General features: G+C 35.1%; 1 protein-coding gene across 1 annotated transcript in view; it reads right to left on the minus strand.

Annotated features, from left to right (window-relative positions):
• Window positions 1–13,640: 13,640 nt before the first annotated feature.
• Window positions 13,641–25,241, minus strand: part of LOC123306447 (dynein axonemal heavy chain 10) — a 60,931-nt gene continuing 49,330 nt past the window's right edge. The window contains exons 18-22 of the mRNA XM_044888453.1: window positions 23,838–24,948; window positions 21,702–21,833; window positions 20,140–20,519; window positions 16,717–16,896; window positions 13,641–13,971 (exon numbers count right to left, since the gene is read on the minus strand). Coding sequence (XP_044744388.1) covers window positions 13,675–13,971; window positions 16,717–16,896; window positions 20,140–20,519; window positions 21,702–21,833; window positions 23,838–24,948 — 2,100 coding nt within the window. The 3' untranslated portion in view covers window positions 13,641–13,674. The remainder of the gene's footprint in view (window positions 13,972–16,716; window positions 16,897–20,139; window positions 20,520–21,701; window positions 21,834–23,837; window positions 24,949–25,241) is intronic.

Here is a 25,241-nt window from a genome sequence, read left to right on the forward strand (position 1 = left end):
TTATTCGCTCGCCGAACGGGTAAATTGAATAATATCGGTACGTCACGTAGTTACATAAAAGCGTAAATCAACAATATTCGTGTTCGAATCAAAAACGACCGCTTATTTTTAAAAAATAATTAACACTTAACAATTCAATAATTATCCTTTGTTCGCCCAGAATTTTTTGTTTCATTATCACTGGCAATTATTCACACAACACTGCAATAAACACTTTTTCCGCAGGAATAAACGATTATTGTACTGTTTATCACGAAAAAACATATCACTAATCGATTAATTCGATTACAGAACTACACACTTCCGAACACGCGCGCGGTCAACTTAATACTGAATTATTCGCTCGCCGAACGGGTAAATTGAATAATATCGGTACGTCACGTAGTTACATAAAAGCGTAAATCAACAATATTCGTGTTCGAATCAAAAACGACCGCTTATTTTTAAAAAATAATTAACACTTAACAATTCAATAATTATCCTTTGTTCGACCAGAATTTTTTGTTTCATTATCACTGGCAATTATTCACACAACACTGCAATAAACACTTTTTCCGCAGGAATAAACGATTAGTGTACTGTTTATCACGAAAAAACATATTACTAATCGATTAATTCGATTACAGAAATACACACTTCCGAACACGCGCGCGGTCAACTTAATACTGAATTATTCGCTCGCCGAACGGGTAAATTGAATAATATCGGTACGTCACGTAGTTACATAAAAGCGTAAATCAACAATATTCGTGTTCGAATCAAAAACGACCGCTTATTTTTAAAAAATAATTAACACTTAACAATTCAATAATTATCCTTTGTTCGCCCAGAATTTTCTGTTTCATTATCACTGGCAATTATTCACACAACACTGCAATAAACACTTTTTCCGCAGGAATAAACGATTAGTGTACTGTTTATCACGAAAAAACATATCACTAATCGATTAATTTGATTACAGAAAAACACACTTCCGAACACGCGCGCGGTCAACTTAATACTGAATTATTCGCTCGCCGAACGGGTAAATTGAATAATATCGGTACGTCACGTAGTTACATAAAAGCGTAAATCAACAATATTCGTGTTCGAATCAAAAACGACCGCTTATTTTTAAAAAATAATTAACACTTAACAATTCAATAATTATCCTTTGTTCGCCCAGAATTTTTTGTTTCATTATCACTGGCAATTATTCACACAACACTGCAATAAACACTTTTTCCGCAGGAATAAACGATTAGTGTACTGTTTATCACGAAAAAACATATTACTAATCGATTAATTCGATTACAGAAATACACACTTCCGAACACGCGCGCGGTCAACTTAATACTGAATTGTTCGCTCGCCGAACGGGTAAATTGAATAATATCGGTACGTCGCGTAATTACATAAAAGCGTAAATCAACAATATTCGTGTTCGAATCAAAAACGACCGCTTATTTTTAAAAAATAATTAACACTTAACAATTCAATAATTATCCTTTGTTCGCCCAGAATTTTTTGTTTCATTATCACTGGCAATTATTCACACCACACTGCAATAAACACTTTTTCCGCAGGAATAAACGATTAGTGTACTGTTTATCACGAAAAAACATATTACTAATCGATTAATTCGATTACAGAAATACACACTTCCGAACACGCGCGCGGTCAACTTAATACTGAATTATTCGCTCGCCGAACGGGTAAATTGAATAATATCGGTACGTCACGTAGTTACATAAAAGCGTAAATCAACAATATTCGTGTTCGAATCAAAAACGACCACTTATTTTTATAAATAATTAAAACTTAACAATTCAATAATTATCCTTTGTTCGCCCAGAATTTTTTGTTTCATTATCACTGGAAATTATTCACACAACACTGCAATAAACACTTTTTCCGCAGGAATAAACGATTAGTGAACTGTTTATCACGAAAAAACATATTACTAATCGATTAATTCGATTACAGAAATACACACTTCCGAACACGCGCGCGGTCAACTTAATACTGAATTATTCGCTCGCCGAACGGGTAAATTGAATAATATCGGTACGTCACGTAGTTACATAAAAGCGTAAATCAACAATATTCGTGTTCGAATCAAAAACGACCGCTTATTTTAAAAAAATAATTAACACTTAAGAATTCAATAATTATCCTTTGTTCGCCCAGAATTTTTTGTTTCATTATCACTGGCAATTATTCACACAACACTGCAATAAACACTTTTTCCGCAGGAATAAACGATTATTGTACTGTTTATCACGAAAAAACATATCACTAATCGATTAATTCGATTACAAAACTACACACTTCCGAACACGCGCACGGTCAACTTAATACTGAATTATTCGCTCGCCGAACGGGTAAATTGAATAATATCGGTACGTCACGTAGTTACATAAAAGCGTAAATCAACAATATTCGTGTTCGAATCAAAAACGACCGCTTATTTTTAAAAAATAATTAACACTTAACAATTCAATAATTATCCTTTGTTCGCCCAGAATTTTCTGTTTCATTATCACTGGCAATTATTCACACAACACTGCAATAAACACTTTTTCCGCAGGAATAAACGATTAGTGTACTGTTTATCACGAAAAAACATATCACTAATCGATTAATTCGATTACAGAACTACACACTTCCGAACACGCGCGCGGTCAACTCAATACTGAATTTGGTGGGTTAACGTCCATTTCTTTAGATTTGGAAATGAAATATCGGGAAATTGGACTATTTTTTTAACTTTTATTTCTCAACTATGCCGACGTTTCGAGGAAGTTTACCTCTTTTTCAAAGCTAAAAAATTTTCATAAAATAATTAATGGGAGAGTATACACAATATTATCAGCACCTACCTAGTCAATTCCTTAAAAGTTGAAGTCATATAAATTATTCAAAAGTAGAGTTAAGGAAGCATTAATCGTGCGATACATTTGGAGTGGAACTAGTGAATGGCGCGAGACACGAGGTCGTGAGGTTAGAATCCTTGAACTCCCTCCTCTATGATCACAGAATGTAGACTAGAATAGTTTGTTGTCATCTAGATTATATCTAAGTTGACAGTACAAAATTATCATCAACAGATTTGGACAATACAAAGACATCTACAACAATTGGCTGTATAAAATAGTTAGGCCCTGTACATCTTCTCTATGGTTTACCGTTTTATTCTTTTTTATAAAAATCATTTCACTTATGTTTCTTGCATATCTTTTTTCTTCATAGTCTAAGATCTTTACATTATCAAAATTAAATTTATGACCTGTCACATGTGTATGATTGGCTAAAGCTGTTTTTATGTCATGGGTTAGATTATTGGTATCATTTTTGTGTTGTCTTATTCTATCTTTAAGGTATTGTTTTGTTTGTCCAATGTATGATTTATCACAGTTAAAGCAGGGGATCTGGTAGACTAGATTGGACTTAATACTGAATTATTCGCTCGCCGAACGGGTAAATTGAATAATATCGGTACGTCACGTAGTTACATAAAAGCGTAAATCAACAATATTCGTGTTCGAATCAAAAACGACCGCTTATTTTTAAAAAATAATTAACACTTAACAATTCAATAATTATCCTTTGTTCGCCCAGAATTTTTTGTTTCATTATCACTGGCAATTATTCACACAACACTGCAATAAACACTTTTTCCGCAGGAATAAACGATTATTGTACTGTTTATCACGAAAAAACATATCACTAATCGATTAATTCGATTACAGAACTACACACTTCCGAACACGCGCGCGGTCAACTTAATACTGAATTATTCGCTCGCCGAACGGGTAAATTGAATAATATCGGTACGTCACGTAGTTACATAAAAGCGTAAATCAACAATATTCGTGTTCGAATCAAAAACGACCGCTTATTTTTAAAAAATAATTAACACTTAACAATTCAATAATTATCCTTTGTTCGCCCAGAATTTTTTGTTTCATTATCACTGGCAATTATTCACACAACACTGCAATAAACACTTTTTCCGCAGGAATAAACGATTATTGTACTGTTTATCACGAAAAAACATATCACTAATCGATTAATTCGATTACAGAACTACACACTTCCGAACACGCGCGCGGTCAACTTAATACTGAATTATTCGCTCGCCGAACGGGTAAATTGAATAATATCGGTACGTCACGTAGTTACATAAAAGCGTAAATCAACAATATTCGTGTTCGAATCAAAAACGACCGCTTATTTTAAAAAAATAATTAACACTTAACAATTCAATAATTATCCTTTGTTCGCCCAGAATTTTTTGTTTCATTATCACTGGCAATTATTCACACAACACTGCAATAAACACTTTTTCCGCAGGAATAAACGATTATTGTACTGTTTATTACGAAAAAACATATCACTAATCGATTAATTCGATTACAGAACTACACACTTCCGAACACGCGCGCGGTCAACTTAATACTGAATTATTCGCTCGCCGAACGGGTAAATTGAATAATATCGGTACGTCACGTAGTTACATAAAAGCGTAAATCAACAATATTCGTGTTCGAATCAAAAACGACCGCTTATTTTTAAAAAATAATTAACACTTAACAATTCAATAATTATCCTTTGTTCGAACAGAATTTTTTGTTTCATTATCACTGGCAATTATTCACACAACACTGCAATAAACACTTTTTCCGCAGGAATAAACGATTAGTGTACTGTTTATCACGAAAAAACATATTACTAATCGATTAATTCGATTACAGAAATACACACTTCCGAACACGCGCGCGGTCAACTTAATACTGAATTATTCGCTCGCCGAACGGGTAAATTGAATAATATCGGTACGTCACGTAGTTACATAAAAGCGTAAATCAACAATATTCGTGTTCGAATCAAAAACGACCGCTTATTTTAAAAAAATAATTAACACTTAACAATTCAATAATTATCCTTTGTTCGCCCAGAATTTTTTGTTTCATTATCACTGGCAATTATTCACACAACACTGCAATAAACACTATTTCCGCAGGAATAAACGATTAGTGTACTGTTTATCACGAAAAAACATATTACTAATCGATTAATTCGATTACAGAAATACACACTTCCGAACAGGCGCGCGGTCAACTTAATTCTGAATTGTTCGCTCGCCGAACGGGTAAATTGAATAATATCGGTACGTCGCGTAATTACATAAAAGCGTAAATCAACAATATTCGTGTTCGAATCAAAAACGACCGCTTATTTTTAAAAAATAATTAACACTTAACAATTCAATAATTATCCTTTGTTCGCCCAGAATTTTTTGTTTCATTATCACTGGCAATTATTCACACAACACTGCAATAAACACTTTTTCCGCAGGAATAAACGATTAGTGTACTGTTTATCACGAAAAAACATATCACTAATCGATTTATTCGATTACAGAAATACACACTTCCGAACACGCGCGCGGTCAACTTAATACTGAATTATTCGCTCGCCGAACGGGTAAATTGAATAATATCGGTACGTCACGTAGTTACATAAAAGCGTAAATCAACAATATTCGTGTTCGAATCAAAAACGACCGCTTATTTTAAAAAAATAATTAACACTTAACAATTCAATAATTATCCTTTGTTCTCCCAGAATTTTTTGTTTCATTATCACTGGCAATTATTCACACAACACTGCAATAAACACTTTTTCCGCAGGAATAAACGATTAGTGTACTGTTTATCACGAAAAAACATTTTACTAATCGATTAATTCGCTTACAGAAATACACACTTCCGAACACGCGCGCGGTCAACTTAATACTGAATTATTCGCTCGCCGAACGGGTAAATTGAATAATATCGGTACGTCACGTAGTTACATAAAAGCGTAAATCAACAATATTCGTGTTCGAATCAAAAACGACCGCTTATTTTAAAAAAATAATTAACACTTAACAATTCAATAATTATCCTTTGTTCTCCCAGAATTTTTTGTTTCATTATCACTGGCAATTATTCACACAACACTGCAATAAACACTTTTTCCGCAGGAATAAACGATTAGTGTACTGTTTATCACGATAAAACATATCAGTAATCGATTAATTCGATTACAGAAATACACACTTCCGAACACGCGCGCGGTCAACTTAATACTGAATTATTCGCTCACCGAACGGGTAAATTGAATAATATCGGTACGTCACGTAGTTACATAAAAGCGTAAATCAACAATATTCGTGTTCGAATCAAAAACGACCGCTTATTTTTAAAAAATAATTAACACTTAACAATTCAATAATTATCCTTTGTTCGCCCAGAATTTTTTGTTTCATTATCACTGGCAATTATTCACACAACACTGCAATAAACACTTTTTCCGCAGGAATAAACGATTATTGTACTGTTTATCACGAAAAAACATATCACTAATCGATTAATTCGATTACAGAACTACACACTTCCGAACACGCGCGCGGTCAACTCAATACTGAATTTGGTGGGTTAACGTCCATTTCTTTAGATTTGGAAATGAAATATCGGGAAATTGGACTATTTTTTTAACTTTTATTTCTCAACTATGCCGACGTTTCGAGGAAGTTTACCTCTTTTTCAAGGCTAAAAAATTTTCATAAAATAATTAATGGGAGAGTATACACAATATTATCAGCACCTACCTAGTCAATTCCTTAAAAGTTGAAGTCATATAAATTATTCAAAAGTAGAGTTAAGGAAGCATTAATCGTGCGATACATTTGGAGTGGAACTAGTGAATGGCGCGAGACACGAGGTCGTGAGGTTAGAATCCTTGAACTCCCTCCTCTATGATCACAGAATGTAGACTAGAATAGTATGTTGTCATCTAGATTATATCTAAGTTGACAGTAACAAATTATCATCAACAGATTTGGACAATACAAAGACATCTACAACAATTGGCTGTATAAAATACTTAGGCCCTGTACATCTTCTCTATGGTTAACCGTTTTATTCTTTTTTATAAAAATCATTTCACTTATGTTTCTTGCATATCTTTTTTCTTCATAGTCTAAGATCTTTACATTATCAAAATTAAATTTATGACCTGTCACATGTGTATGATTGGCTAAAGCTGTTTTTATGTCATGGGTTAGATTATTGGTATCATTTTTGTGTTGTCTTATTCTATCTTTAAGGTATTGTTTTGTTTGTCCAATGTATGATTTATCACAGTTAAAGCAGGGGATCTGGTAGACTAGATTGGACTTAATACTGAATTATTCGCTCGCCGAACGGGTAAATTGAATAATATCGGTACGTCACGTAGTTACATAAAAGCGTAAATCAACAATATTCGTGTTCGAATCAAAAACGACCGCTTATTTTTATAAATAATTAACACTTAACAATTCAATAATTATCCTTTGTTCGCCCAGAATTTTTTGTTTCATTATCACTGGAAATTATTCACACAACACTGCAATAAACACTTTTTCCGCAGGAATAAACGATTAGTGTACTGTTTATCACGAAAAAACATATTACTAATCGATTAATTCGATTACAGAAATACACACTTCCGAACACGCGCGCGATCAACTTAATACTGAATTATTCGCTCGCCGAACGGGTAAATTGAATAATATCGGTACGTCACGTAGTTACATAAAAGCGTAAATCAACAATATTCGTGTTCGAATCAAAAACGACCGCTTATTTTTAAAAAATAATTAACACCTAACAATTCAATAATTATCCTTTGTTCGCCAAGAATTTTTTGTTTCATTATCACTGGCAATTATTCACACAACACTGCAATAAACACTTTTTCCGCAGGAATAAACGATTATTGTACTGTTTATCACGAAAAAACATATCACTAATCGATTAATTCGATTACAGAACTACACACTTCCGAACACGCGCGCGGTCAACTTAATACTGAATTATTCGCTCGCCGAACGGGTAAATTGAATAATATCGGTACGTCACGTAGTTACATAAAAGCGTAAATCAACAATATTCGTGTTCGAATCAAAAACGACCGCTTATTTTTAAAAAATAATTAACACTTAACAATTCAATAATTATCCTTTGTTCGCCCAGAATTTTCTGTTTCATTATCACTGGCAATTATTCACACAACACTGCAATAAACACTTTTTCCGCAGGAATAAACGATTAGTGTACTGTTTATCACGAAAAAAAATATCACTAATCGATTAATTTGATTACAGAAAAACACACTTCCGAACACGCGCGCGGTCAACTTAATACTGAATTATTCGCTCGCCGAACGGGTAAATTGAATAATATCGGTACGTCACGTAGTTACATAAAAGCGTAAATCAACAATATTCGTGTTCGAATCAAAAACGACCGCTTATTTTTAAAAAATAATTAACACTTAACAATTCAATAATTATCCTTTGTTCGCCAAGAATATTTTGTTTCATTATCACTGGCAATTATTCACACAACACTGCAATAAACACTTTTTCCGCAGGAATAAACGATTATTGTACTGTTTATCACGAAAAAACATATCACTAATCGATTAATTCGATTACAGAACTACACACTTCCGAACACGCGCGCGGTCAATTTAATACTGAATTATTCGCTCGCCGAACGGGTAAATTGAATAATATCGGTACGTCACGTAGTTACATAAAAGCGTAAATCAACAATATTCGTGTTCGAATCAAAAACGACCGCTTATTTTTAAAAAATAATTAACACTTAACAATTCAATAATTATCCTTTGTTCGCCCAGAATTTTCTGTTTCATTATCACTGGCAATTATTCACACAACACTGCAATAAACACTTTTTCCGCAGGAATAAACGATTAGTGTACTGTTTATCACGAAAAAAAATATCACTAATCGATTAATTTGATTACAGAAAAACACACTTCCGAACACGCGCGCGGTCAACTTAATACTGAATTATTCGCTCGCCGAACGGGTAAATTGAATAATATCGGTACGTCACGTAGTTACATAAAAGCGTAAATCAACAATATTCGTGTTCGAATCAAAAACGACCGCTTATTTTTAAAAAATAATTAACACTTAACAATTCAATAATTATCCTTTGTTCGCCAAGAATTTTTTGTTTCATTATCACTGGCAATTATTCACACAACACTGCAATAAACACTTTTTCCGCAGGAATAAACGATTATTGTACTGTTTATCACGAAAAAACATATCACTAATCGATTAATTCGATTACAGAACTACACACTTCCGAACACGCGCGCGGTCAACTTAATACTGAATTATTCGCTCGCCGAACGGGTAAATTGAATAATATCGGTACGTCACGTAGTTACATAAAAGCGTAAATCAACAATATTCGTGTTCGAATCAAAAACGACCGCTTATTTTTAAAAAATAATTAACACTTAACAATTCAATAATTATCCTTTGTTCGACCAGAATTTTTTGTTTCATTATCACTGGCAATTATTCACACAACACTGCAATAAACACTTTTTCCGCAGGAATAAACGATTAGTGTACTGTTTATCACGAAAAAACATATTACTAATCGATTAATTCGATTACAGAAATACACACTTCCGAACACGCGCGCGGTCAACTTAATACTGAATTATTCGCTCGCCGAACGGGTAAATTGAATAATATCGGTACGTCACGTAGTAACATAAAAGCGTAAATCAACAATATTCGTGTTCGAATCAAAAACGACCGCTTATTTTAAAAAAATAATTAACACTTAACAATTCAATAATTATCCTTTGTTCTCCCAGAATTTTTTGTTTCATTATCACTGGCAATTATTCACACAACACTGCAATAAACACTTTTTCCGCAGGAATAAACGATTAGTGTACTGTTTATCACGATAAAACATATCACTAATCGATTAATTCGATAACAGAAATACACACTTCCGAACACGCGCGCGGTCAACTTAATACTGAATTATTCGCTCACCGAACGGGTAAATTGAATAATATCGGTACGTCACGTAGTTACATAAAAGCGTAAATCAACAATATTCGTGTTCGAATCAAAAACGACCGCTTATTTTAAAAAAATAATTAACACTTAACAATTCAATAATTATCCTTTGTTCTCCCAGAATTTTTTGTTTCATTATGACTGGCAATTATTCACACGACACTGCAATAAACACTTTTTCCGCAGGAATAAACGAGTAGTGTACTGTTTATCACGAAAAAACATATTACTAATCGATTAATTCGATTACAGAAATACACACTTCCGAACACGCGCGCGGTCAACTTAATACTGAATTATTCGCCCGCCGAACGGGTAAATTGAATAATATCGGTACGTCGCGTAGTTACATAAAAGCGTGAATCAACAATATTAGTGTTCGAATCAAAAACGACCGCTTATTTTTATAAAGAATCAACACTTAACAATTCAATAATTATCCTTTGTTCGCCCAGAATTTTTTGTTTCATTATCACTGGCAATTATTCACACAACACTGCAATAAACACTTTTTCCGCAGGAATAAACGATTTGTGTACTGTTTATCACGAAAAAACATATTACTAATCGATTAATTCGATTACAGAAATACACACTTCCGACCACGCGCGCGGTCAACTTAATACTGAATTATTCGCTCGCCGAACGGGTAAATTGAATAATATCGGTACGTCACGTAGTTACATAAAAGCGTGAATCAACAATATTCGTGTTCGAATCAAAAACGACCGCTTATTTTTATACAGAATCAACACTTAACAATTCAATAATTATCCTTTGTTCGCCCAGAATTTTTTGTTTCATTATGACTGCCAATTATTCACACAACACTGCAATAAACACTTTTTCCGCAGGAATAAACGATTAGTGTACTGTTTATCACGAAAAAACATATTACTAATCGATTAACTCGATTACAGAAATACACACTTCCGAACACGCGCGCGGTCAACTTAATACTGAATTATTCGCTCGCCGAACGGGTAAATTGAATAATATCGGTACGTCACGTAGTTACATAAAAGCGCAAATCAACAATATTCGTGTTCGAATCAAAAACGACCGCTTATTTTTATAAAGAATCAACACTTAACAATTCAATAATTATCCTTTGTTCGCCCAGAATTTTTTGTTTCATTATGACTGCCAATTATTCACACAACACTGCAATAAACACTTTTTCCGCAGGAATAAACGATTAGTGTACTGTTTATCACGAAAGAACATATTACTAATCGATTAACTCGATTACAGAAATACACACTTCCGAACACGCGCGCGGTCAACTTAATACTGAATTATTCGCTCGCCGAACGGGTAAATTGAATAATATCGGTACGTCACGTAGTTACATAAAAGCGTGAATCAACAATATTCGTGTTCGAATCAAAAACGACCGCTTATTTTTATAAAGAATCAACACTTAACAATTCAATAATTATCCTTTGTTCGCCCAGAATTTTTTGTTTCATTATGACTGGCAATTATTCACACAACACTGCAATAAACACTTTTTCCGCAGGAATTAACGATTAGTGTACTGTTTATCACGAAAAAACATATTACTAATCGATTAATTCGATTACAGAAATACACACTTCCGACCACGCGCGCGGTCAACTTAATACTGAATTATTCGCTCGCCGAACGGGTAAATTGAATAATATCGGTACGTCACGTAGTTACATAAAAGCGTGAATCAACAATATTCGTGTTCGAATCAAAAACGACCGCTTATTTTTATAAAGAATCAACACTTAACAATTCAATTATTTTCCTTTGTTCGCCCAGAATTTTTTGTTTCATTATGACTGGCAATTATTCACACAACACTGCAATAAACACTTTTTCCGCAGGAATAAACGATTAGTGTACTGTTTATCACGAAAAAACATATCACTAATCGATTAATTCGATTACAGAACTACACACTTCCGAACACGCGCGCGGTCAACTTAATACTGATTTATTTGCTCACCGAACGGGTAAATTGAATAATATCGGTACTGTGGAGACCGGCGATTAGTCAGGAATAGTCATAAGCGATGACTCACTACAAGTGTTGAAGGAGATGTGAACAGTGAAGAAAAAGCAGTATGATAACGACAGCGGTTGTAGATACATTGAGTTCACCACTGAATTTATAAGTGTTAGTTAAGTTATTATTTTGGGATTATTTGAATTGTTAAATTAATAAATTGGATCGCTGATAAGTGTATTGATGTGATCACCCTGAGTACCACAGGTACGTCACGTAGTTACATAAAAGCGTGAATCAACAATATTCGGGTTAGAATCAAAAACGACCGCTTATTTTTATAAAGAATTTACACTTAACAATTCAATAATTATCCTTTGTTCGCCCAGAATTTTTTGTTTCATTATGACTGGCAATTATTCACACAACACTGCAATAAACACTTTTTCTGCAGGAATAAACGATTAGTGTACAGTTTATCACGAAAAAACATATTACTAATCGATTAATTCGATTACAGAAATACACACTTCCGACCACGCGCGCGGTCAACTTAATACTGATTCATTTGCTTTTCCGCAGGAATAAACTCTCTCTTCATCTGTTGAGTTTAGAATTTCGAATTGAATCATATTTAAGGTCAGCTACTCTGTCAATTATGGAGGCCGTGTGTTGCGTATTTGTTGGAACACATTACTAATTAGTTAATCACTTGGAACATAAATAAATACATGGAATGGACATTGACGTGCTATGAATGTATTTGTGGTAAAAACATTCGATGCTTCTCTGTCTAGCGCGACACTAAGGCAGTGGCGTAAAATAAATAAATTTATATCGCTCCTACCTTTTTGTACGGAAAATTGAGGTGACAATGACGACCTATGAAAGACACAAGGAATATTTCAGAACTGATCACCAAATGAAATGCAAAGAAATCTATACTAGTCTTATGAGTACTATCGAAAAAAAATTCCCGGATATGAATTGGGAAAAAATCTGGAAGGTCCTAAACGAAACGGAAATAAACACTGAGTGGAAATCGGACCTCTATAGATGTATTAATGAAACTTGGCCAGTCTAGAGCAAGATGTTCAATCATAGAGTCGTATCAGAACCTAACTGCCAAATTTGTGGAGATCCAGATGACTCAATAATGCACCGATTGAAGAATTGTGAAACCGGAAAGGAGGCATGGACCTGGCTTAGAAGGAAATTGATGATCAAGTTCTCCATTGACATTCAAGAGAGAAATCACTTTGAATTAATGGCCGACGCACCGAGCGGGAAAAAGAGAGGAAAACATGGGTATGGTTCATATCAGCCCTCGTCCACTATAATATGAATCGCTTGAAAACTTCAACAGTGGATTTTGAGGAAATCCTGAGAAATGAAAGAGTCCGTCTAATTGAAGGGGAAAAATCGTGCTTTTTTCACGAGAAATCTTCTGCTTCTAATTCTTTGACCACCCGAGAGGAGTGCCTTTTGATTTCTGTAATGCTTTGAATGTGATATTTTAAAATGTATATATACTCTCTGAATAAAGGTTAAAAAAAAAATGATGTCAGATTCAACTATCTCAATTGTGATTGGCGACACTGAGCAACTATCTCACTCCAGTCTTTGTAAAAAAACAAATGTTTTGTTTCCATTCCTTGTATCTATGTTCCAAGGTTAATCAGGTACTTGTGGGAAACTCTTCCAATATACCAAAAGAAGTGAAACACATGAAAAAATATCAAGTATATTTCTATAGGTATAATCAGTCAGTGTTTAACATTAAACTAACGCCCTGCAATATCCAATGACTTATATGTTCGGTAGTGAAAAGGTCAGCTTCGAAAACAAGACCGACGCCCATAGCGTTTCTTCTTTGCGATGTTGTATAGACTGGAGTTCTCAATGTGTTTTGCAGTTTCAACCGGTGAGCCTCTATAGGAATGACGCTAAGTACTGGAAGCTTCTCGACCAAAATTTTAGGATGGGATTTCCTCAAGCAACTGTTTTCCACGTCCCAGCCAGCACCTTCCAGAAACAGTCCATGGACGAAACAGTTTCCCTGAGGAGAGGAAAAAAATCTTTTATTTTAAATTCACCTGAATAATCCTTAGAATTTCAGAAACCTGATCAGGAATGCAATTTGAGGTCATATTTGTCATGCATCCAAAATTGGGTGGCTTAAGGTGCATACAGATTACTCTGACGTGACGTGGCACCACGTCGATAATGCGCATTATCTAACTTAGGGTTTTGCGCGGAAGCGTTCAAATTGATCTGACACGAGATGTGGGAAGTGCATTTCCACGTCCAAACAAATGTCACATCTTCCACAGAGAAACTAATCATTCAAATGACCTACTTTAAGGTATAATCACTAATTTATTCCTAACACCATTATGATATATAAATGGATCCAAGGGTTACGGAACCCTTCATCGTAAAATTATTGTAAAACGAATGATATAAGTTGATTATCGGCTGGTGGTAACCTAACTGGAATCCTTAACCATCGATTGTAAAACCGTACGTCACTTCAACTTGATAGTCTGTGCCAAATCCGAAAGCTAATCATAAAATGGTAAAATTTCAAAATCAACAGAAAGATGTTGCATTCCTTTTCATAACTTTTGCCTTTTGTTGTTTTCTGATAATAAAATATTGAAAAACTAAGTGTGGTTATTCTTTTTCCTTCTCTGGGTCTAGGATAATAAAGTTCAGCTGGTAATGCCAATGGATAAAGGCGGAAACACATTATTAACACGCGACGCGAGCTGACGCGTAAATTGTACGCGCGTGGCGTCGCGTCGGGTGTTCATAGTATTATTCTGGTCTATAGAAAACAATATATTTGATTCGACTCAACACCCATCACGTTTCATCGGGTCGCGTCGCGTTTGCCTTAACAGTTCAATTCACCAGTCACCTCAAGACACAAAACGTTTAAGAATAAGACTGATTTAATGATTTGACGATTTGTCCGACGTGTTGTTCACAGTTTACAAACTAACTGAAAATTTCAAGCCCATTGTAAAAATATTTGTATTTCAATAGCATTTCAGGAAACGTTCGTTAGTTTACAAACTGACTAGTCATTTCACAAACTGACCGTCTGCGGCATGCGGTGTACGAGGATGTATTGATAAATTGATATCTAGTTAGCCTAGACCAGTTCCATGCATAAAAAAAATGGGTTACCATAGCAACGAACAATAACTCATTAGAAGTGTCAATGAGAAGTTTGAGATCAAAAATTAAACCAGAGTTACGCAATAAATTTAAACAAAAGAAGATGTCCACCGAAATTGTGAAAATCTAAAAATTGGAGTATCGAGCCATCATCAAGTATGTACCTGTATTTAAAAGGGTCAAGAGGTAAGCAGATTTACGAAAATACGCTTAATACCCTTGATGATCAATGTCCTTCGTATTCTACCGTTAAAAATTGGACTGCAAGCTTCAAAAGAGGTAAATTTTCCCTTGAAGATGATCTTGAAGGCCAGAGTTTCTGTGTCAGTCCCCGAAAATATCGATGCAGTTCATGAAATAATTTTATCAGACCGTCGAATTGGGCTAAAACGGATATCTGAAGCATGGCATATTTCATACGAACGCGTTGATCATATAGCTCGCGTCAATTTGGACAGAGAAAAAATTCTGCAAAATGGATCCCCAAATGTTTGAATGTTGACCAAAAGCGTGTAAGGGCAAAAGCATTGCGTTCGATCTGTGCTCGATTTGTAAACGATGTAGACTTCTTAAATCGAATTGTGACTATAGATAAGACTTGGGTACATTTCTACGATCCAGAAACAAAGCAACAATCGATGGAATGGCGACACTCTGGTTCTCCAAGTCCTAAGAAGTTTCGTGACCAAAAATCTGCTGGGAAAGTTTTTGCTTCAGGTTTTTGGGATTGCCATGGAGTAATCATGATTGATTTTTTGGATAAGGGTAGAACAATAATCGGAGATTTCTATTCGACATTACTGACCACTCTACTGGAAAAAATTGAAGAGAAAATACGCGGAAAGCTATCCAAAGGTATTTTGTTTTTGCAGGACAACGCCCCTGCACACAAATCTCATGTTCCGATGCAAAAAATTCGTGATTTAGGGTTTGAATTACTAGAACACCCCCCTTTTTCACCAGATTTGGCTCCATTCGACTATCATCTATTTCCTCAACTGAAAAAAAAATTTAGAAGGTCGTAAATTTTCTTCCACCGAGAAGGTAATAAATGGATTGCAGAGCAGAAAGAAACATTTTTTTTAAATGTCTGTAGACGTTGTAGGTTCGCTGTAATGAATGAATCCAATTAGGAGGAGAATATGTTGAGTAATAAAATATTTTGACAATGAAATTTTGTTTGGTTCTGTAGTAGGCTAATAATTTTTCAATATATCCTCGTATACGTTAGAGCAGTCACAAAAAATTAGCGGACGAACACCATTCAAAACTTTTATTGATTTGATCTAACAACGGTGCTAATTTATTGATTTGCTCTTTACTCTATCAATAAGTTCGGACACGGTGCAATCACGGACTAACCGAGCTAACATCCCCTTGATGTGAGAAGATATAGAAAGGTGACGCAATAGGTGATCAGAAGTTAGACGCTATATCATCGCCCTTCCAACAAACGCTGAACTGAATTTCGTCTCCTTTGTATATCTTCTTTCCTGATGGACATCTTTGAAATCATTTCGAGCTGTGTGATTATCTCCTTATTCTCCTTCGTCTACGCTCAAAGCAAAAAACTGATTCAACCCTCTAATCTAGTGTATACGCGGTTTCACATACTCACAGCAGGTGGCCGCATGGTGATTTCAGACGGTTCAACAAACTGAGTAACATTTGTGTATAGTGTGGATCTATCCAACGGCCAGTTGTGGATGCGACAAGCTATCTGCACCAAAGCTGCTAAATAAGTCTCGGGAATGTGAAGTCCAGATATCCATAGAACAGGCGGTTCTCCAGTGGTTGACTAAAAGGAAAATGAGATCTGTAGTGGTGGAACCGAAATTACAGTATATCATGAATTTTAATAGTTTATATATGGCATTGATGATATAGACATAAATGTGATAAAAAAATCAATTCATTTCATAGTTGAACCTCTCAAATTCATAATTAACAACAGTTTCAGAGAAGGCATTTTTTCCTGATTTGTTAAAAACTGCAATAATCATACCACTGTATAAGAAGGACGATCCTAGCGAACTGAAAAACTATCGTCCTATAAGCATTTTAACAATTTTTTAAGGTCTTCGAGAAAATTCTATGTGTCAGATTATTGCATTTCTTCAAAAAATTCAAAGTGATCAATCAAAGACAACACGGTTACATCAAGGGCAAAAGCACGGAGACTGCAATGTTTGAGCTTCTTGAGAATATCATCAGCTCCTTTGAAGATGAGTCTATGCCATTGGGCATATTTATAGATTTTACAAAAGCTTTTGATTCTGTTGTGCATGAAGTTTTACTGAGTAAATTAGAACATTACGGTGTTAGAGATAAACAGCTTGATCTCCTTAGAAGCTATTTGAGGGATCGACCACAAATTGTTTCGGTAACTATTGATGGAAAAACATACCGCTCATCAAGCGTCATCATAAATAAGGGTGTTCCGCAGGGAAGTATTCTTGGACCCCTTTTGTTTTCAATAAATGTTAATGATGTGCCTAATGTCATTCCCATGTGGAAAGAATTCTTCATCAATTTTGCAGACGACACTAATGTCCTGATAAAAGCCAAATCTTCACTATCATTGAAGACCCTGGCACATGATATAATTTTTTCAATGGATGAGTGGTGTCTAGCCCATAATTTGCGAGTTAACATATCAAAGACCAACCGCATTTTGTTTTCTCATTGCCGTTCCCGATCAGTCGATGTGTCTGTTTTCCCCCCTGAGGAACTTGTTGGACAGACCTTAGACAAAAGAAAGAGTTTCTTTTGTCTAAGGGACAGACCAAGTTTTTGGGTCTTACTCTCGACTCACAGCTCAGTTGGCAGCATCATACAGAGAATGTAATTGCCAGACTTAGATCAGTGATCTATGCTCTAAGGGGATTGAGATCTGACTCTTCTGAATCTTTTCTGATGGCTGTTCATTATGCGAATTTTCAGTCCATACGGATTGATTATCTGGGGACCGTCACAATATGTTGGTGTATCCAGTGCATAGACTATCTTCTACCGAAAGGGGATGCTCATACATGGTAGTGAAACTATACAACAGCCTTCCTAATAATCTGAAGTAAGTCGCCAAATATATTTTGAAAGTTCTCAAGTATTTGTCCTTATTCCCACAAAGAATACCCCCTGCTTCCTAATAATATTCGCGAAATAAAAGATTTCAAAACCTTCAAAAGGAAAATATTCAATTTCTTAATGGATTCGGAACCATATTCTGTGACCGAATTTTTGTTGATTGGGAGCAGTTTGTAGGGTTTACATTCTGTTTTCATTGTCATTTATGTATACTTTTTGACTTGTTTGTGTTTCATTCAATAATGAATAAATTATTGTTATTGTTATTCCCATCTGCTACTGGATTAACAAGTAAGTATGTTCATTAATGTTCACATGGAGTGTAGAAATGCTGTGTAATGAACAAAGATCTCATCTCTGAGGAACAGACGTTCATATCCTTTTATCGATTAACGGCCGTTTTCAATAATCCTATCTATCCATTGTTTCAGTTACTGAAGATAGAAAATGCATGTGATTTCGTTTCTATGATCTATCTGTAGATATATTTTAGAATGGTTACCAATGTTTACTAATCGTCAGTAAGAGAAACGATGGATAGATAGGTTTATTGAAAACGGCCGTAAGGCCCGGTATTTTCACCTTCGAATAAATTTTATTGAATGACAATAAGTATCTGTCAAATAATTTCCTATCTGAAGGTAAGATGTCTAAAAACATGGTGTATGCACTGATTAGATTTTGTTTTTCCCGCTTCGAAAATAAGAGATAAGTTTCGTTTTTCCCACTGTAGGTAGCGCCGTTTAGGAATTGACAGTTGTCAAATGATATTTGAGAATAATTTGAATGCATTCCTACGACTTGCGAATGGGCTGTATTTATAAGCCATTACTGGTGTATGAAAATGTATTACTTTCGAGAAAGGTCGTACAACATTCATTTATTGAACATGTCGTTCAGTTTTCTGTATGGACAATCAAGAACTACAGCTAAGAATTCGGTGTTGTTGGACTATCACCCTGTGTTGTTGGAAATTGAGGCAGAGCCAAATCAGATGAACATTCGGGATGGATAGAGCTAACAGTTTTATGGCAACTTCAGCAATATTTAAGCAATAAAGGAACTGTATTGAAAATACGTAATGTGAATTGTTAGCATGTAGGTATTACGAAACAGAAATATGTTAATCTGTTCGAGTCTGTTCTTCAAATATTCTTCGCAAGTATAGTGAAAATTGCTTTTCAGTCAACTGAATATATTGAATATTTCGCCAATCAACTGTGTTTTATTGAAATCATATTGAATTGCCCTCCTCAAGAATACAATTTGTCAAACAAAAATTATTTTGAAGAAAAATAGAAGTACTCCTTCGAATCCTTCTATAGTGTTGAAATATCTCCAGATTCGTTTTCACAAAGAAAATACAAGTGTTAATCACTAATATTCGTTAATAGCTCATTCTTTGATGGATCAGGAACACAGAGATAACTGTAATCTGTGATCGATATAAACGCAGAACAAAAGCGAGAGAGTATCATTAGATTTTCTTTCATAGAACAAGGACATGGTGGCGCCGCCACGAAACGAATCTCTTATTTTCGATTTAGACTAATGTCATTCCATTCAAAAATTGACGAGTGCATACACCATATTTTTAGACATCTTATCTCAAGGATACCTTATTTCGGTGCTTTCAGATGAAATTATTTGACGAATAACAATTCTATGAAAACACGGTATACTAGTTTTAACTGATTAATGTAAAATAGAACACCGCATTGTAGTGAAAATTTTGAGGTTATTCTCACAAAATACAAAGGAAATTAAAGGCGGAAACACATTTTTAACACGCGACGCGAGCTGACGCGTAAATTGTACGCGCGTGGCGTCGCGTCGGGTGTTCATAGTATGATTCGGGTCTATAGAAAACCATACATTTGATTCGACTCAACACGCATCACGTTTCGTCAGCTCGCGTCGCGTGTTCATAATGTGTTTCCGCCTTAATACTTACCCACTGGAAATACTGCGCTTGTCTCGATTCAAAATGCTCCATCCAGCCTCCTAAATTCTTACATGTTGCAGGTGCAAGCTTCCTCCATGCTTCTGGCAACTGACCGTTGAAGAGGGAATAGGCTACATTGTCCAGGATACTGTCCATACCAATCTCACCAGCTAACGCTTTTTGTAATTGTTGCAGTGTCCTTCTCATCGTTGTTATTAATTTATTGAATCGCTCTAATTCTTGAAGAAGAACGATGATTGTGGGCGACATGACTCTCTGGAATGCTCGCCGAACCTTCCATATCTCATATTCCTCGGGTATCTTTTTGAGTACGTCATTCGCAACGGTTTCGATGAATTCTTCTCTACTTATACCCTCTCCAGTAGCAGCTGAAAATAGAGTGAGCATTAATTGAAAAACGTCTCATATCTTTTTGAAGCCATATTTAAAAATGCACCCCCTTCGTGATCAATGAAAAAGCTTTCTACTGGACAAGAGGTGATTATTTTCAAGATGTTGAAACAAAAAATTGATTCATTTCTAGAAAGGATGGGGATTTGGCCCTTCGCACGAAAGACAGGAATTGTTTCTTTCTAATTTTTTTTATAGGGAAAGTTCAAATGAAACTTATGATGATATTAACAATTTAATCTAATGAAAGAAACCTGTTTTTGATACAAAAATGAATTCTATATTTCTAATGATCCGAGTAAAACGATGTTTTTCGAGCCATTTCTGACTTCACGCGTCACTGCTGAACTGCTGAATCTACGACGGTTTTGGAACCGATCAGAAAACGACATTTGATTTCCTCTAATCCCTAAATTTTCTATCGCATGATTGCGATTTTTTTGGTGAATTGAATAATGTCGCCGACTTCACTTTATTTGCTTGATTGAGGTGCTCTCAATGTCGTGACAACAGTACGGAGTATTTGTGATTTTTGACATTTTCTTCTTCGTTCTCCTAGTCAACCTACGCTGTATTTGGATGGTGGTGGAGGTTACGCTTTCTAGTTATTGATTATCTGAATGTAGGTACAGATAATGTTATATTTTTTTCCATAGTTTTTTCCTCATAATCTTTCAGTATTCTTTATTTATATCTTTTATATAATATTGATATAACGATCAGTTTTTCTGGGGGGTATTTGTAAGCTTATGATCTGTAAGTTAACTAAACGTACGCAGAATTCTGATCGCGTGGTCCGTAATTCCAGAAAATATTGGTGCACTATAATTAAGGTAAGCGTCCACAGTTCCGCATCGTACGCAATGCACGTATCGCATCGAAAGTATTTTAGAATGCTTTTTATAAAAACTCATAGAAGTGCGTCCATTGATACGCATCGTACTGCCGGATGCATCGCTTGACTATTTTAATGTGATATCTACGTGCGTTGCGTACGATGCGGAACTGCGGACGCTTACTTTTAAACCGCCGCTACCCTCTCATATACCAGTTTTCAGGTTACCGAGATCGGTTGACACATAACCGCTGCCAACCGTTTTCCTGAATCTGTTCAACTTGCGGACCATTCCCTAAATACATAATTTATAGTTTTCGCTCACCTGTCTGTGGTTGAAGTTCAATGAGAATTTTCCACATTTCTTTGGTAGCTTGAGTGTAATATCCAATTTCAGCATTTGGATGTAATCCGAAGACTTCCGGACTGTTTGTCAGTGGAAGTTCATCTATGAAAGCTACAAAAGGAACTATTATCAGAGACTCTGCTATTATAATATAGAATAAAATGTAGAATTTCGACAATCCCTATCATAAGCGAGCTGTTTTTATCCATTCCTGGTGTTTTCTCAGCAGTACATTGTAATATAGACTCTTGAAATCAGAAGAAAATATACATAATTGGAAAAGATGAAGCAGAAATATAATGGATTAGAACTCCAATTCCAGTGTGAATGAAATCCAAATAAGAAAACTAATTTGTATGTTCATTTTGAAAATTTATTGAAGCTTTGAATCATTTGTGGCTGTTTTTATTATGTATTATAGATACCAACTTTGATTGTGAATCAGAATCTGCACGACGGGTATCATATGGGAACTGATAAGCAAGAGGCTTTGCCGTGATAATTAAGAATCTGCTGAGGGGTAGAGAGATGACTACGGTTTTGGTCAAATTTGACCTCGTTAGAGCAACACAACCCGACGGACTCTTACTAGATGCCAGTAGATGCTTGGAATTTGGAATCATAATAATAACCCATCCCCATCTAGCAGATACCATATATTTTATTTCAAATAATAAGATTCTCCGTTGGCATATGCCAAATAATATTTGAAAAAGCATCATGGTTAAAGTTTACTACAGTGTCTCATTTGAGGAATTCTATCCTTCAAATATCTAGGCTAGGATCATTGAAGAAATTGAATCAAATTAACAAAGATTCTTCCATTTTACATAACGTTTCGAATATGTCAGAAGATGTGAGAGGTGTAAGGAGCAAAGAGGACATTTCTAGCAACAAATTTCATTATAGAAAACATGTTTTTCATTTTCATTAGTTGAGTTATGGATTCTCATCGAGTATTCTTCGCACAATATCAATATTTATAGTGAATTGAACATATAAATATTCTTCGTGTGATTTATTCATGTTACTGAACCCTTTTACATAATTGAAAGTAGAGAAAAATTATATAATATAATATAATATATATAATTATATAATAACTTCATTCGGGACTCTTATGTACGTATGAAAAAATTTGCATCTTCGGTTACAATTTTTACCAAGAATTTTTCCAACTGCTTCAGATTCTTGTGATCTGACTCAATACAAGTCTTTTCGCACTTTGGGGGAAATCTGATATCTGATAGTAACTTTTTCCTGACAAGTGCCATTCTACTTTCCATACCAAATTACGATATATAGGCGTATGGTCCGTATATACACATTTGGTAACCGCAAGTTACCAGAGCGGTTACTCTGGTGACTGATATTGAACCAAATTGTCAGGAATTCGACATATACGGACCGCCCACTTACTAACCAGAAGTAACCAAAGTGTATATACGGACCATACGCTAGGTTAAGTTAATGTCATCATTGTTAATACATTTTGGATTCGATGAAAAACATAAGACATACGTTCAGTCACAGAACATATCAACCTTCAAAATTCTATAGCCTACTTGACGACGAAGTTTTTTGAACGCACGTTAGTTCTCGGTTCTCTATGTTAAAAATTTGAAATTAAGACAATATGTTCTATGAGACACAGAAAATCTCCACCTATTTTTGGGTTATTTTTCATACGAAAATATTCCATAATGCATTGTCAGAATTATTAGGACATGACGAATTCAAAATCATAGATATATAGGAGATGGGTATAAATTACGCTTAAAGACTCCATACACGATGCCAAAGGTACAGGTCAAACAAAAGCTAGTTGAAAATAGCTATTGATGCTCAGAGGATGTATCAGGGAATGCATCAGAGTTAAGCTAAAAATCAACTTTGTTTAAGAATTCCAAGACTTTGTAGCCCTGAAGTTATTAGGTTAAATTGAATTTTTCCTTAGAAAACCCCCTAAATAGTCACATCCTTAAGAATCGACTTCTCATTCTGCAAAATTCTGTATAGAAAATAATTTTGAAAATAAGAAAAATAATTCCTTCCAAATTTGTTTTTCGAAAATTTTAATAAAAATGATGCCTTATTTGTCGAACACTCACTTACCTATATAATCATCCTTCAAGCCACTTTCGGGTATCACATAATCGACAAATTCATCGTGGTAGAAATGGAAAGGCTGAAAAGTGTCGAACAGGAAATCTCCCATATATTCGTCCATATACATTTTAACTATTCTGCGGTCAAAATCGTCAATCACCCTTCCTCCGTACATCACTTCCCCTATCAAATATTTCAGGCTTCCCCAAGGAATTCTCGTATCTTTCAAATTTTTCGCTTTGGTCAAATAAGTGTCCAAAATGGTCACGCAAACGTTAAAATCGGATTCGTTGAAATCGTAAGATATATTCCAGCCGATCTTGTCATATTTTCTTCTTTCCTGAACTACGGCGTGAAAGAATGCCAGAACGTAAACGAGAGGTTTGTACATTTCATGACTGCAGGTCTCCAGTGTCTGGGCTCTCATCTTGAAATATGTATTTCGTAGATTCAGTTTCAAACCATTGGGTGGCTCTGTTACAACTTTTAGTGACCGTTGTAACATACCGATAGGAAAAGCTCCCACTGGATCTGTTGTTAACCACAACCTAAAGTCCGGATGTGGCTTACTAACTTTTTCTAGATGTTTCTCTAGTTGTCTTATGAAAGAAAGGAGTAAATGACAGTTCTGATACATCAACCATTGCCCTCTGCTGATAGCAGTGTCGAGTAAACCGACAGCAATGGGTTCTTGTCCCTGTCCAAGAGATAAGTATTTGAATTTGCCTCCACCAAAACCGTATCTATCCGCTAATTTCATCAATTCGGCAGTTGGATCAGAACCGGGGCTCAAAATGAATATAACTGGCGTTGTAGGATTACTTTGTTCGTAGATATTATCGAAACTAATCACAGGTGGCATGATATACTCCTCCCCCATAGTATCTGTTATATAATCTCCGACAGCTCTGAAAACTCTGTCCACTCTGAAACATCGCAGGAGTAGCAACTTTTGGAAAGCGTTGACTTTATCTGTATAGCCGTTGGGAAAAGGAGAAGTTTCTGGAGCATCCAGATCGTACCATTCCTTCCATTCGGACACGTTTCTGGAGATATCATCTGGAAGGGTGTTGAATACTGGAAAATCCCCGGAGAGTTTCATAATATCTTCCCAACCCTGAAAAATTTTTTTTTTCAGAAATGCCAACAATGCTTATTTTTACTCGAATTAATTAATATAACCGATTATTGATATTAAGCGGGGACAAATAATATGTATCATCATGGGTTAATATTTCAGCATCTTTCAGTACCAGATTTTCGTTTCGACACCATAACTGAAGAAAAATAGATCAACTAATTTTTTTTGAATTTGTTGGAATATTTGGACTACGGAGACATAGTGCTTTTTTCAATTTTAGATCCATAGATCTCTGCCATTTATAATGATCCATAAAAAAATTCCATTTT

Source organism: Coccinella septempunctata, chromosome 2 (assembly GCF_907165205.1).
Source record: "Coccinella septempunctata chromosome 2, icCocSept1.1, whole genome shotgun sequence".
In the NCBI taxonomy this organism is placed as follows: domain Eukaryota; kingdom Metazoa; phylum Arthropoda; class Insecta; order Coleoptera; family Coccinellidae; genus Coccinella; species Coccinella septempunctata.